Below are 15,126 nucleotides of genomic sequence, written 5' to 3'. Positions count from 1 at the left end.
CCTGATGGAAAATTAATTTCCTAGTTTTGTTTATATTTGCCTATTTGCCATCATTAGAAGTAGCAATTTGAATTTAATTTTTGAATATTTTAATTAGGGACAGTGAGGAAATTAATCCTAATCATACCAATCAGATACGCCTATGTTTGTTTGTTTTATTTCTGTGATAGTAGTTATCTTATCTATGGTGGTTATTATTTAGAAATATGGAATTATAGATTATCTGTCAGTTGTTGGTTTTGTGTTCTAGTTGTAAGGATAATTCAAGTAAAAATTCTTTTCCTATTATGAAAAAACATTTTTGTGATCGGTGTTAACGTACTATAAGCTGAACTTGTATTTTAAATGCATCTGTTTCTTTCACAAGTAAGACTTTACTTTTGTTAAAATACTTTATAACCTAAAATTTTCAGTTGAAAAGGGGTCTTTTTAAAACAGGTGTAAGAAATATTACCAAAATGAAATATTTACCGCAAGACGTTGCAATCAACATAGATGTTGAACTTTTTAACGAATATAAATATAGTGTGGATCAGCTAATGGAACTGGCAGGCTTAAGTTGTGCTACTGCTATTGCAAAAACATATTCTCTTGAAAAATTAAATAATCGGTCCGTTTTGGTTTGTTGTGGACCAGGTAATAATGGAGGTGACGGTTTAGTCTGTGCAAGGCACTTAAAACTTTTCGGCTACAATTGTGATGTATTTTATCCTAAAAGAACAGACAAACCACTTTACCATAATTTAACACATCAGTGTGTAGCTTTTAAAATAAATTTTTTGGACAAACTGCCCTCCAAAACAGACGTCGAAAATAGCTATGGGTTAATTGTGGATGCATTATTTGGATTCAGCTTTAAACCACCTATTAGAGATGACTTTGTACCTATCATTGATCTTTTAAGAACTACAATTACTCCTGTAGCAAGTATTGATATTCCAAGTGGATGGAATGTAGAGGGGGAACCAAAAGAAGGAGGTATAAGACCTGAAATGCTAATTTCCCTTACTGCTCCAAAATTGTGTGCCAAAAACTTTTCTGGGAAGTATCACTTTCTTGGAGGAAGATTTATACCTCCTGAACTTGAGAAAAAATATGGGTTAGACTTACCAAAGTATCAGGGAACCGAATGTGTGATATCATTAAAATAAATTCTATTATGATATTGCTTTAGATTACAAGAATATGATAAACTAAATGTTTTGCAAATAAAAATGTTATTTTCATTGCTACAGTTAATAGCAATTTGGAAATAAATGCTTTCGTAAGTACATGTACCTTAAATCAAAATAATAGTCTCGGTATTCTACTTTCATTGAAACGGTACAAGATGACTGGTTGGGTTAAAACGTTTTATGTAGCCCTTCCTTTCTAACTTTTCCAACACCAAATATTTAAAATTATTCAGTGCCTCCTTAAGTTGTTTCAGAAAGTTTTTGTGTATAAATAAAAAACAAGAGCAATTAATGCAACAGTAGGATAATAAAACTTTATTATTAACATTTGATGTTTGTTGCAACTGGAATTTCGATTAGTTCATACCCAAGAGTCTGTAAACAAATGCGAGCACTAACGACAGTACAGGAAATAATAAGAACATGCAAATTAGGCCCAGCATCATTATCACAACAAATACCTGTCCGATTAGACTTATCAGTCCAACTGCTGCGGCCCCAACACTGTCTGTTTTCACTATACATATTAGCCTATCGAGTGCAAATCTGATCACTAAGAGAAACACGTCGATGAAAGGTAGCAAGTTACACAACATTGTCAGAAAGGCCAGACAGGCTTGGTATGCCTGCTGATAGATGGACGTTAGCAAACACAGAAACCCCACCTGCCTAAAAAAGAAAAAGAAATATATAAGCTAAGATCTATCACACGGTGTTATGCCCAATAACTAAAAAGAATAATTTTTTGAAAAAAAAAATAAATTCTCTCGGAATAGTTTCAATTTTTCATGGAGAGGTTACGGCAAGAAATTTCGTACGTAGTAACGTCTTTTTATGTTGTGATTCTTCAATTGTACGAAAACTGATGAGTCAACAAGCTTGTTTTTCTAATTCCAGTTATTTAATTTAAAAAATGGAATTTTTTCTTACTCATATCGCCCTAAACCACCTTTTTGTTGATACTCGGCAATGGGTTCTCTAATAGCAAGCAGGATGGATAATATTTGGCCTTTATCTTTCCCGCATTTTGCTCCATTTCCACTGGTTCGCTTAGATCCCAATGATGGGGATTTACTACCAGTTCCTGCACCTTCAATTAAAACGCCACTAAGTAATAAAAGAATCGTAGGAAAGACGATGGACGAGAATTAAGAATTAACGCAAAAACTCAGAGAAATTCCTAAATATACGACGTAAACTATTTTAACTTCGTGAGGTGATTACGCTACGATAAGAATAATGGATCGCCCTTTGCAGACTATCACTAATATTTTTAGGATAAATATGTACTATACTCTGAACATTTCAGACGCATAAGTTAGTTGGTTTTAAACAAAAACAGGAAATGATATCCACTTCCACATAGTAGTACATTTTAATGTAAATAAAAAAATATTTTTACTTTTTCACAGTTTCTGATTTAGAATGCTGTTAATTATCTTTCCAGAACAAAAACTGTGAGTAATCTAATCTTAGTGATCTGATACCCAAAAAGTACGAGTAGGATATTTTGAGGGGTCAATATCTTTACAGAGACACGCCACGAACCTTATTTATCAAGAATAATTCATAGGTTTCTTTTTTAATAAATTTAGAAAATGATTACCTCCACCCCCAGGGCTGCAAGCACCCATACACTTTGCGGTGCAAGTTGCCTTAGTTGCAGCAGTAGCCCCCTGAAATACATTGCATCCACCACGTTCTGAAGTTTTGTCACACACTAAAACAGAAACCTTTAATCCGTATAAACTCATTAACAAACTTTGTTATAAATAAGCACAAACCTGATGCCATATTTTTACTAATACGAAGATAAACAAACTTATGTCCGTTTTTGTCCCTACAACAAAAATTATTATTATTTGTACGAGTACATGATTGCTTTAAATTAGTTACTTACCTCTAAAAAATTAAAATTATATAATGAAATTATTAGAAGTATGTCAAGAATATTAATACACTTGTCACTGATCGCGCATCATTAGGAAAGCGCCACAATTGTAATTTCTTTGCCACAGTCCTATCAGCTGTCATCCCTTTAATAATACAACGGTGAATTTCGCTTTATCAAATACTTCATAATGTACCATTTGAACATGCACTCAAAAAGTCATTAAACATGTCAAAAATGACAACTTTTGCAAAACAATTTTTTCTATTCAAAGCCAACCAGCCAACATTCTTGTCCTTTTCAAATTAAAAGTTATCACTTCTTAGTGGTATTGTCCGTTAACTAGGATTGAAGAAATACAAATTTCATTTATTTTTTTGTCCACAAACTCTTCTTTTCGCGTTGATACCTAAAAGACATTATTTATTTAAAATCAAGAAATATTGCAGTGGGGCAAACAAAATTTTAAAGAAAAATAGTTTATTTTCACTAAATATAATTAGAGCTCTAACAATTTTTCTTGGCATCACTTTTTGAAAACGACTAAAAAATCGAAATAATTGTTACAGCTTCATTAAATATATTTTGTGAAAACGAAAGTATTTTGAAATCATACATATTTATTTTTTAAGATAAAATGATCATAAAAGAATTGGCCAAATAATTCTCACCGTAATTTGTTCCTTTATAAAACTGCTTTTTAAAAATTGGATAGACTTATTTTCAGAAACTGAAATGCCATAATGAGCTAGATCTACAAAAAGATCATCGACAGTACCATACAGCAAAATGTTTTTTAGAGTTTCTGCTGGGAAAGTTAAATTTTTGCTGTTGTATGCTGAAGACATGATTTCAATTGCTTTTCTACAAAAAAAACAAAGAAAGACAATTTTTCTATGCACAATAATAACCAACAACATACTTCCTGATCTCTGGTAAATGCAGTGATGCAACTGCCGCCAAAAGTGGTGGAAACCCTTTCATTAAATGACATACTTTAACCCAGTTTCCCTTTCGGTAAAATAGGGACATATCTAACACTTTATTCACAATGTTTGTTCTAGAAATTAAACATTTACTTATAAGCACTAGTGAATGTATAAATTATTGACGAAACTACCAGACATAGACCGTTATTTTGATATTACTAAATTTTATCGGCAAACAATAGGCAGTCTCAATAAATCACCGACCAAATCGAAGATTTTTAAAAACTGCCTGTTATGTAGTTATGGCAATATATCGCCATCTATTGATATCTGCTACTAACTGAAGTACTTATCCAACCGAATAGACGACGCAGCTTATTATGTATGTGATAAACACGTAAAACACGCGTGCTAATGAGATATAATATAATCGAAATCGCGATCAACGTCAAGTTGTTTCAATCAAGTACTTATCAAGAGCTTTTAATTTGGTTTACGCGCTTTCATATGTATAAGCTGCGTCGTTAATTCAGTTGAGCAAGTAGATAGCTTAGTGAGGCCCTTGTTCAATTAGCAGAAGATACCAGTAAATGGTGATATACTGCTATAACTGGCTGATAACTAGATATTATAGGTACTATAATATAATATTTAGTAAATTAGTTACTTCATTAAAGAACTAAAGTTACGAAAAAATTGTTATAAAATAATACAAATAAAAAAGGGCGTGTTAAACAATTTTTTGAAATCCCAATAATTCATCCTCTAATATCAAATATTCCTTTGTCATTATTATGGCTAAACCAAAGTAATTATTATAAAAACAACTACTCCACTAACACTTCGAATTACTGCAAAAAAGATTTACTTAAATTTTTTTGGCAATATTAAACCTCTTAATATAGGATCAGAATGTCCCAAATTTAAAACCAAATATAAGGCTTCCATGAAAGGTCTTGTTTTTTCAAAATTTACATCATAATTGTAACTCTGAATATCTGATCCCCATTTAACTTTTGCTAATAGTTCATTAGGATATTGCTCTTCGAACATTTCAAATTCATCATATAGACTGAGTAACATCTTTAAGCATTCATTTAAATGTTGCTTATTTAACACAGGATCAAAATTTGGTACAGGTTCGTTACACAATCTGAAAAAAACAGCCCAGTAAGACTTCATTAAACTAATTTCCTTACTCAAAAGCAGGTATTTAATGAACTTCATAATTAAAAAACAAAGATGTTCCTTTTCTATTGACAACAAAAGATTGATTGTGCTTCTAGAGATTTCCTTTTTGTGATTTTACTCTCTATTGGTTGTCTTCTTTTTCACAATTGTAAATAATGGATTATTTTTAAATAAATTAAAAATATTTTATATACCTATAAGCTGCATATGCATGAAATCCAATAATAGGCTGCAAAATGGCCACACAATAAGATCTAGAAATTCTTTGGATTATCATGTCTTGTCTGACAGCTCTTAATCTATCTGTTATGAAAGCATAAACAACATGCCAAGGACATTCTTTTGAGTTAATTACTCTGCAATTAAGGTAATTTGATAACAAATAGCATTAAAAGTTAAGACATGTTTACATTTGTCATTGTTAGCAAGTACTTACTCATCCAACAAGTATTTTACAGTGTGCATTAAAACTGGTCCAGGTCGAAGGAGTTTAACATTCTGCATATTCTGACCTGCAGCTGATCTAGAAAATTGTTTGACTGCGCAATAATTGGATTTATTCGTATTTCGTTCAGGATTGAAAACCTCCAAACGATGCAATAAACCTTCTCTTTGCCTTCTAAAAATTAAAACAAGCCAGATAATGATGGTTTACTTTCGTTATAGTTTGATTTACAATTTTATTTCTTCTTCCGGACACATGCCAAGACAAATACCAGTTATATGTTCGTCTTCCATAGTTTATAATGTTCTTTAATGCAAAAAATAAAGGAAATAAAGTACTCAATTATCAAAATATTGCAAAATTTTTAGGTTAAAATTTATTTTTACTTGCTCAATATCACATCATTGATAAAAAATATTTTTGGAATGAGATTTCTATGAATAAGACAAACGTTCTGTGGTTCCATATCATAGATAAAGTGTGCCCATAGATGAGATATATTTTAAAATTACCTACTTTTGTGAACAAGCACCCGACATAAATAATCCCGCGATTTAAATATTACTAATTAATGTAATTAATTGTGCATCCTGTGCGGATTAGAAATATATACGTAGTAAAGACGTGAGTCAATTTGTTTTGTTTAAAAAAGAGGACGCTTGCAGAAATTTAATGTCCAATTATTCGAAAACTATTGAAGCTATCTTCATTTAATTAGGACCAATCGACTGCGCGTCATTAATAAATTTTCCATTAACTGATCATCATCAACACCACTTAATTACAAACATCGACATTTCCTAGTCTAGGCGTTTACTAATGGACATGCCTTAACGGTCAGAATTGTGGTACAGCAAAAGAAAGAGATGGAACGAAGTTTCGGACAATATCCATCTCTCTCACGATAGTAGGTAAGCGTGTCATGATAGCACTAGTCCGAAACCATACGCCATCTCCCTCACTTTTCGATGACCATGATGATCATAGATAATAGATATGGTAGGTCAAATGATTACAAATCCCAGACATACACTCATAGATTGTAGGACCATCATGATATGCGTATAGTTATTGAACTGGCACCCCATATAAATAATCTCGTGATTTAAATATTACCAATAAATTGTGCGTCGTATGCGGGTTCTAAATATGTTGGTAGTTAAAATGTGCGTTAATTAGTTTTGTTTTAAAGAGAATGCTGGGAGAAATTTAATGTCCATCTATTCGAAAACTATTGGAGCTATCTTCATTTCATTAGGACCAATCGACTGCGCGTCATTCAAGCTTGAAAACTGAGGTATTATGGTAACTGAAGTTTACCTTTATATTATTTATTTCAAATAACAGTGAAATTATACTAACGAAATTATATATTCACGTCATAGATTAGCCATTAAATAAATCTTTTATCTATTTTGCTCCATTTCCGACATGAATCATAGTAGAAAGTATGTATATATCTTGACTTGAGTATGAAAAACAAAAGAGTAGGTTGATTATGGAAAAGGAAATAGTATCTTTATTAATTTTTCTAGTTTTTAAACAAACTCAAAAGCCGTTTTGCTCAATGGTGTGTTGTGTATCTATTATTTCTTTTCAGTTCAGTTTAATCTATGGTCCAGTTGTCCTGTATCTATGATCTGGACGGCGTCAACCACAAACAAAAGATATATAGCGTGAATATTATTGCGAATGATACGTAAACATCTATGACTTGAACAATCTATGGTGTGATTACCCTAGGTACATGTATGGTACACTATTATCTATGATGGTACATCTATTATCAATGAGTGTGAACCTTTTAATGTGCTGGATTTCGTAAGAAATTAAAATTGTTTAAAATTCTTTTCAGAAAATGGTGTTTATAGTACATCAAGCAATTAGTGCTGTTTTGAAGCCTCTTTCTATAAATGTGTACTATGGGTATAGGACCCGGAGTGAACTCTGCTATTATCAACGATTGTATGGTGAAAAATAGGACTGTAAACTGTGACCAGTATGGGCATGAATAAATTATATCAAAAGGTAAGATAGATTTGTGTTTGATGACTGAACTATTTTTGCAATCAAATTGTCAGACTGAATTTCAACCGTTTCTGGCATTTGTTTTGTATTTAATCTGTTTTTTTATGTTTGAATTGTGAATGAGATGAGATAACATTGAAATTTATTTCGCTTTTACTGGTAGTATGGTACCCTTCTTGCGGGATTTCTTTACCTTGAGACATTGTGTAGGTAATTACGGTGAGAATACATAGAAAAAATTCATTCATAGTTCTTTACTGTAGGAATATGTTAATACAAGAAAATTAAAAGTCCTGTAGAACAAAGTAATTAAAACACCGAATACCCAAATTTTATTTATTTAGCTAACAAGCTCCAAGCCTTTTAAAACATTACATGCCGGATCAGTTCAAAAGAACCCATTAATGCTTTACTTTTTAACGTTAAATATATTTTTGATTGTTTAACAGGAATATTATACAAGCTTGTAGCAGTCTGTATTTCATCCCAGTATGGATCAGTATTATTTTATTCACCTCACTGGAAGCAGAAATAACAAGGGTAAGTAACAAACTTTTATAAGATAAAATGAAAAGTCTTGGCAATGTGATAATTGTTTTGCCTAATGATTACTGGTTACAATATGAATAAGTTTCAACAAATAGGTATCAACTTATACAATCAATAGTTTCACAGTTTCAATTTTCATGTACCTGCTCCTTTCAAATTTTTCTAAATAAGTTTGGTTGACATTATAGTGCCAATACATTTTGTTTGTTCTGTTAATTAATCTTTCCCCATTAGTGGGAATGTTAGTTTAATACAAACTATTTATATGTACATTTTATTTTAATATGAGAGAATATACGGAAAAATAAGCATAAAATGTGTTAATTTTCAATATAACAGCTGTCCATTTTGCTGATTAATGAATGATACACTGTGTGTCTATTATTTTATCTGACATCTGCTTCTAACATTACCACCACATCGCCACATTAAAATATTACTGATTTACTTGCTTTAAAAATGGTAGTTATTACTTTTTCTTGCCCGTGTCTGTAGATTGCCCAACAACTGAATTGGAATTGAAGTTAAGTTTGATGCTACTGAAACAACCGATGCTTTTTGACGTTTTCACCTTTCGCAATATTATCCGTTTAATTTGAATTTGCGAGGAGGAGGCAACTGGAAATTAATTTGGAAACTACTGAAACACATACAGTCTGCAGTGGTATCCCTCTTGGATTTGGTTTGGTCATCACGTTCGTAGACTCTAGAATGCTACTTTTTGCAGTTAATTAAGGTAAGATTACATTAACATGATTAATATATAACTTCATCTTTACCAGCAGTGTAAAAATTAGCAGAATACAAGCGATAGAACATTTATTTTAAATTCTATAAATGGCAATATGTAGAAACATTGTGTATATATTAACTTCAATATGAAAATAAAAAGTCAGGAGAAAAGAAGTATTAAATCTTTAAATTTTGTAAATGTAAGAGATGCTTATTTTGGTTTTTAAGGAATGGTACTACATTAATGAGTTACATGTTCATTATTTTTCCTTTCTTCTGTCTCTGCCTTCGCCGCTACATTGCCATTTTAAAACGTTACTGTTTTAGTTGCTTTAATATTGGTGATTAAATAATTTTTTTGTTCATTTCTATTAGATTTGGCCAACGAATTAAAGAGAATTGGAAGTTAATTTTGACCCTACTGATGACCCTAAGCGAAATGTGCTTTGATACTTTTCTGGATTTGGTTTTGTTTTTTGCAAGTATGAACTTTGGAACGTTACACTCTGCAGCTAATCAAGGTGAGAATATATAGTGTAATTAATATTAATTGAATGTTATTAATTTGTTGCCAAATTTCGCAATAGAAGACTTCCTGGAACATTATGCATTTGGTGGCAAATATATGTTACTTCTTTTTATAATAAATGTCGAACTAAGCGATATACTTAAAATTATATGTACGTATTGTAAAACTTCTAAATTATTTCTGAAGAGACCCAATTGGCGTTTATAGCGCCACTACATTTGTCATGAGTATTCATAGAGAGTAAATAAAAATTCAAAGAGAATATCGAAAAAAGTATGGAAGTGAGAAAGACTTTTATTAAGAGTATAAGACTTATATTAAGAATGTAATTTTTATTTTATTTTAAAATTTAAATTACTGCAATGTTGATGTTTAATTTGAACATAAAATAATTAATATTGACTTGATGATTTGTTTTTCCATCTGTGCTCTATAGTTTTTCCTTCAGTTGTTATGTGTATGTCTATAACTAGACTGGCGTAATTATTTATGAATCTATGAAATTTATGCATCTTGTCATGATCTTGTCCTTCTTGCCATCTTGTATTAATAGCGATACTACGTCGCCATTTTTTTGTTATTGATTAGTGTAATTTATTCGTTTTTCTCTATTTTTACAGATTGACGATAAGATGAAGATATCAAGAGTGGAAGAGTGTTCATTTTAATGTTATTGAAAAAGCGAGCTGTCTTTTGTGGCGTTCTATTTCTCAACTTGGAGAACTTGCTTTGTTGTACGTATTTTTAGGTGTGTTTAATCTCTTCCTTAATTAATAGAATTGTTAAAAGGTTTTTTGTTCATTTCTGTAGGTTATCCAACAAATGAGAGAGACTTGGTGTCCAGTTTGGTCTTATTGAAACAGCCAATGTCTACATGGGTGTTGTCTTTCGTGAACTACATTCTTGATTTGCTGTACCATCATGCAGTTAATTTTCAGCCCATGAGTGAGAGCAATTGGATATTTATTTGAATTCCACCGAAACAACAAATTCTCTGCTGCAGTTTTTCTCCTGGAGTTGGTTTGCTTTTTACACCTGCAAACTTTGGAACGTTACGTTCTACAATTAATTAAGGTGAGAATACTTGATATAATTAGTTTCAATTGCTCTTTATTAATCTGTTACCACCGTATCTGTTTCAGATCGACGTTGGAGAAGACAAAGATGACCCTGTAGTTGAAATAGTTCTCTATCTTGCATGCTCCATCTAGTAGAATTCATTAAGTTGGTTTTATTGAAATTAATTTTTTATTTTGCATGTTTTTTGTAGTTAATTTGAATTAGTTTTATTTTGCACGCTTATTTTTGTTCATTTTGTTTGAAGTAATTGTTGATTGTAGATGTTTTTATTTTTTTTTGTATGTAATAATAGTGTAGTAGTAGAACTAACAAGTTCAGTAGTTGTAGCATAGTCTAACATGTCTCTTGCTTACCTCTTCGCTTAGCTTACTGCATATTCTTACTATAAATTGCTTTGCATTTACCCTACGAATTCTACATGATTCAACGTTTCGTTATCGTGTGTGTTTCTTCTCACCCTTGTGGAATTAGGGAGGGCCTCCCCGAACGACTTCCCTTGGGCTTAGCTATTTAGTTGATCTTAAAAGTGTCTTATACACTTTTCGCGAGTCTACTCTAGCGTTACTTCCTTTCAGACAGGGTACAGTGGGTTATCTGGAATAGGAGCAATAGGCGACTGCCCAGCTTGCCTTGGCGAAATCTGTCCGATCTTCTCTACCAAAGCTATTAGTATTTGTCGTTAGTCCTTGTAATTGCACTATTCGCTTTCAGGTAACCGAAGAAGACTGAAGACATCGTATTGTTTGCTTTTTATTGTATTTTCTTTGAAATTTCATGTGTTTTCTTGTCTTTCTCTTACAGGTATTTTGTGTTTTACTGCATAAACTGTTATATCTTTATAATCATAACTTAGGTTGATATTTAAAATGTTTCTAAATTGATTTTTTGGTCTAATTGTTAAATTAAATTATTTGTTTACGCTTTCAAAGTTAATGTTCGTTTTGGGTGGATAGGGTGGCTATAAGGGGTGATGCGGAGGCCACAGAAGGTTAGGGAGGATATTTTCTCCCTAATCTTGCATTTAAATAATAATGGTATGACAGTTTATGTATAATTAATGCATTTTCTTTGAAATTTTATTGATTTTCTTGTCTTACAGGTATTTTATTTTTAACTTTTATAAGTCGTTAAAATGTATTATATCTCAGACATTTTGTTTATATCGATGTATTGTTATTTGAAATAAATTTGTACTTTTGTTATAATAAATGTAAATTGTATTTCTAAATAATAAATGTATTTTCTTTGAAATTTTATTGATTTTCTTGTCTCTCTTACAGGTATTTTATTTTTAACTTTTATAAGTCGTTAAAATGTATTATATCTTAGATATTTTGTTTATATTAATGTATTGTTATTTGAAATACTTATCTATCGATGTTCATACGTTGTGTTTAATATAAATGCCATTAATTTGCAACAATAAATGTATTATTGAACAAAGTTTATTTTATTTAAACAAAATATATAATAAAATTGCTAAATAAACCTCATTTTGACATAAACAGCGTTTCATTTATTAAAAATAACACTAAGACTTTTGAGAAATTTAATTTAGTTATAATACTGGAAATTACCATAAATTATGATAGTAATAGTACAATTAAACGTTTCAAGGCCGAACGATGTNGGGTGAGAAGAAACACACACGATAACGAAACGTTGAATCATGTAGAATTCGTAGGGTAAATGCAAAGCAATTTATAGTAAGAATATGCAGTAAGCTAAGCGAAGAGGTAAGCAAGAGACATGTTAGACTATGCTACAACTACTGAACTTGTTAGTTCTACTACTACACTATTATTACATACAAAAAAAAATAAAAACATCTACAATCAACAATTACTTCAAACAAAATGAACAAAAATAAGCGTGCAAAATAAAACTAATTCAAATTAACTACAAAAAACATGCAAAATAAAAAATTAATTTCAATAAAACCAACTTAATGAATTCTACTAGATGGAGCATGCAAGATAGAGAACTATTTCAACTACAGGGTCATCTTTGTCTTCTCCAACGTCGATCTGAAACAGATACGGTGGCAAACAGATTAATAAAAAGCAACTAAAATTAATTATATCAAGTATTCTCACCTTAATTAATTGTAGAACGTAACGTTCCAAAGTTTGCAGGTGTAAAAAGCAAACCAACTCCAGGAGAAAAACTGCAGCAGAGAATTTGTTGTTTCGGTGGAATTCAAATAAATATCCAATTGCTCTCACTCATGGGCTGAAAATTAACTGCATGATGGTACAGCAAATCAAGAATGTAGTTCACGAAAGACAACACCCATGTAGACATTGGCTGTTTCAATAAGACCAAACTGGACACCAAGTCTCTCTCATTTGTTGGATAACCTACAGAAATGAACAAAAAACCTTTTAACAATTCTATTAATTAAGGAAGAGATTAAACACACCTAAAAATACGTACAACAAAGCAAGTTCTCCAAGTTGAGAAATAGAACGCCACAAAAGACAGCTCGCTTTTTCAATAACATTAAAATGAACACTCTTCCACTCTTGATATCTTCATCTTATCGTCAATCTGTAAAAATAGAGAAAAACGAATAAATTACACTAATCAATAACAAAAAAATGGCGACGTAGTATCGCTATTAATACAAGATGGCAAGAAGGACAAGATCATGACAAGATGCATAAATTTCATAGATTCATAAATAATTACGCCAGTCTAGTTATAGACATACACATAACAACTGAAGGNACAAAAGACAGCTCGCTTTTTCAATAACATTAAAATGAACACTCTTCCACTCTTGATATCTTCATCTTATCGTCAATCTGTAAAAATAGAGAAAAACGAATAAATTACACTAATCAATAACAAAAAAATGGCGACGTAGTATCGCTATTAATACAAGATGACAAGAAGGACAAGATCATGACAAGATGCATAAATTTCATAGATTCATAAATAATTACGCCAGTCTAGTTATAGACATACACATAACAACTGAAGGAAAAACTATAGAGCACAGATGGAAAAACAAATCATCAAGTCAATATTAATTATTTTATGTTCAAATTAAACATCAACATTGCAGTAATTTAAATTTTAAAATAAAATAAAAATTACATTCTTAATATAAGTCTTATACTCTTAATAAAAGTCTTTCTCACTTCCATACTTTTTTCGATATTCTCTTTGAATTTTTATTTACTCTCTATGAATACTCATGACAAATGTAGTGGCGCTATAAACGCCAATTGGGTCTCTTCAGAAATAATTTAGAAGTTTTACAATACGTACATATAATTTTAAGTATATCGCTTAGTTAGATATTTATTATAAAAAGAAGTAACATATATTTGCCACCAAATGCATAATGTTCCAGGAAGTCTTCTATTGCGAAATTTGGCAACAAATTAATAACATNATGTATTGGCACTATAATGTCAACCAAACTTATTTAGAAAAATTTGAAAGGAGCAGGTACATGAAAATTGAAACTGTGAAACTATTGATTGTATAAGTTGATACTTATTTGTTGAAACTTATTCATATTGTAACCAGTAATCATTAGGCAAAACAATTATCACATTGCCAAGACTTTTCATTTTATCTTATAAAAGTTTGTTACTTACCCTTGTTATTTCTGCTTCCAGTGAGGTGAATAAAATAATACTGATCCATACTGGGATGAAATACAGACTGCTACAAGCTTGTATAATATTCCTGTTAAACAATCAAAAATATATTTAACGTTAAAAAGTAAAGCATTAATGGGTTCTTTTGAACTGATCCGGCATGTAATGTTTTAAAAGGCTTGGAGCTTGTTAGCTAAATAAATAAAATTTGGGTATTCGGTGTTTTAATTACTTTGTTCTACAGGACTTTTAATTTTCTTGTATTAACATATTCCTACAGTAAAGAACTATGAATGAATTTTTTCTATGTATTCTCACCGTAATTACCTACACAATGTCTCAAGGTAAAGAAATCCCGCAAGAAGGGTACCATACTACCAGTAAAAGCGAAATAAATTTCAATGTTATCTCATCTCATTCACAATTCAAACATAAAAAAACAGATTAAATACAAAACAAATGCCAGAAACGGTTGAAATTCAGTCTGACAATTTGATTGCAAAAATAGTTCAGTCATCAAACACAAATCTATCTTACCTTTTGATATAATTTATTCATGCCCATACTGGTCACAGTTTACAGTCCTATTTTTCACCATACAATCGTTGATAATAGCAGAGTTCACTCCGGGTCCTATACCCATAGTACACATTTATAGAAAGAGGCTTCAAAACAGCACTAATTGCTTGATGTACTATAAACACCATTTTCTGAAAAGAATTTTAAACAATTTTAATTTCTTACGAAATCCAGCACATTAAAAGGTTCACACTCATTGATAATAGATGTACCATCATAGATAATAGTGTACCATACATGTACCTAGGGTAATCACACCATAGATTGTTCAAGTCATAGATGTTTACGTATCATTCGCAATAATATTCACGCTATATATCTTTTGTTTGTGGTTGACGCCGTCCAGATCATAGATACAGGACAACTGGACCATAGATTAAACTG

General features: G+C 31.0%; 3 protein-coding genes and 2 long non-coding RNA genes across 6 annotated transcripts; 2 read left to right on the top strand and 3 right to left on the bottom strand.

Moving 5' to 3' along the window:
- Positions 1-200: 200 nt before the first annotated feature.
- Positions 201-1,271, top strand: LOC108741248 (NAD(P)H-hydrate epimerase). Of its 2 annotated transcripts, none has more exons than XM_018475976.1 (2): positions 201-366; positions 439-1,271. In XM_018475976.1, exon 2 carries the CDS (start codon positions 459-461, stop codon positions 1,149-1,151), a length of 693 nt encoding a protein of 230 aa, XP_018331478.1. In that variant the 5' UTR covers positions 201-366; positions 439-458; the 3' UTR covers positions 1,152-1,271. The 2 variants fall into 2 exon arrangements, with proteins under 2 accessions (XP_018331478.1, XP_018331477.1); XM_018475975.2 differs by having other exon boundaries at positions 414-1,271.
- Positions 1,272-1,474: 203 nt separating this feature from the next.
- On the bottom strand, positions 1,475-3,084 carry LOC108741250. The gene is made up of 5 exons (XM_018475979.1): positions 3,076-3,084; positions 2,960-3,015; positions 2,782-2,908; positions 2,106-2,265; positions 1,475-1,844 (listed from the first exon to the last, which is right to left on the bottom strand). Exons 3-5 carry the CDS (start codon positions 2,807-2,809, stop codon positions 1,532-1,534), a joined length of 501 nt encoding a protein of 166 aa, XP_018331481.1. The 5' UTR covers positions 2,810-2,908; positions 2,960-3,015; positions 3,076-3,084; the 3' UTR covers positions 1,475-1,531.
- Positions 3,085-3,988: 904 nt separating this feature from the next.
- Positions 3,989-6,018, bottom strand: LOC108741249 (germinal-center associated nuclear protein). The gene is made up of 4 exons (XM_018475977.2): positions 5,863-6,018; positions 5,623-5,805; positions 5,381-5,542; positions 3,989-5,148 (listed from the first exon to the last, which is right to left on the bottom strand). Exons 1-4 carry the CDS (start codon positions 5,922-5,924, stop codon positions 4,860-4,862), a joined length of 696 nt encoding a protein of 231 aa, XP_018331479.1. The 5' UTR covers positions 5,925-6,018; the 3' UTR covers positions 3,989-4,859.
- Positions 6,019-7,236: 1,218 nt separating this feature from the next.
- LOC108741243 lies at positions 7,237-10,650 on the top strand. Its single transcript, XR_001938474.2, has 7 exons — positions 7,237-7,659; positions 8,109-8,199; positions 8,704-8,944; positions 9,316-9,461; positions 10,090-10,217; positions 10,280-10,543; positions 10,612-10,650. It is a non-coding gene; the product is annotated as an uncharacterized LOC108741243 (long non-coding RNA).
- A 1,887-nt stretch (positions 10,651-12,537) lies between these two features.
- On the bottom strand, positions 12,538-13,258 carry LOC108741244. The gene is made up of 3 exons (XR_001938475.2): positions 12,972-13,258; positions 12,646-12,909; positions 12,538-12,576 (listed from the first exon to the last, which is right to left on the bottom strand). It is a non-coding gene; the product is annotated as an uncharacterized LOC108741244 (long non-coding RNA).
- Positions 13,259-15,126: the final 1,868 nt, after the last annotated feature.

Source organism: Agrilus planipennis, unplaced genomic scaffold (assembly GCF_000699045.2).
Source record: "Agrilus planipennis isolate EAB-ADULT unplaced genomic scaffold, Apla_2.0 scaffold292, whole genome shotgun sequence".
NCBI lineage: Eukaryota > Metazoa > Arthropoda > Insecta > Coleoptera > Buprestidae > Agrilus > Agrilus planipennis.
The sequence above is the reverse complement of the archived record's forward strand: the minus strand, read 5'-3'. Positions and strand labels throughout refer to the sequence as shown.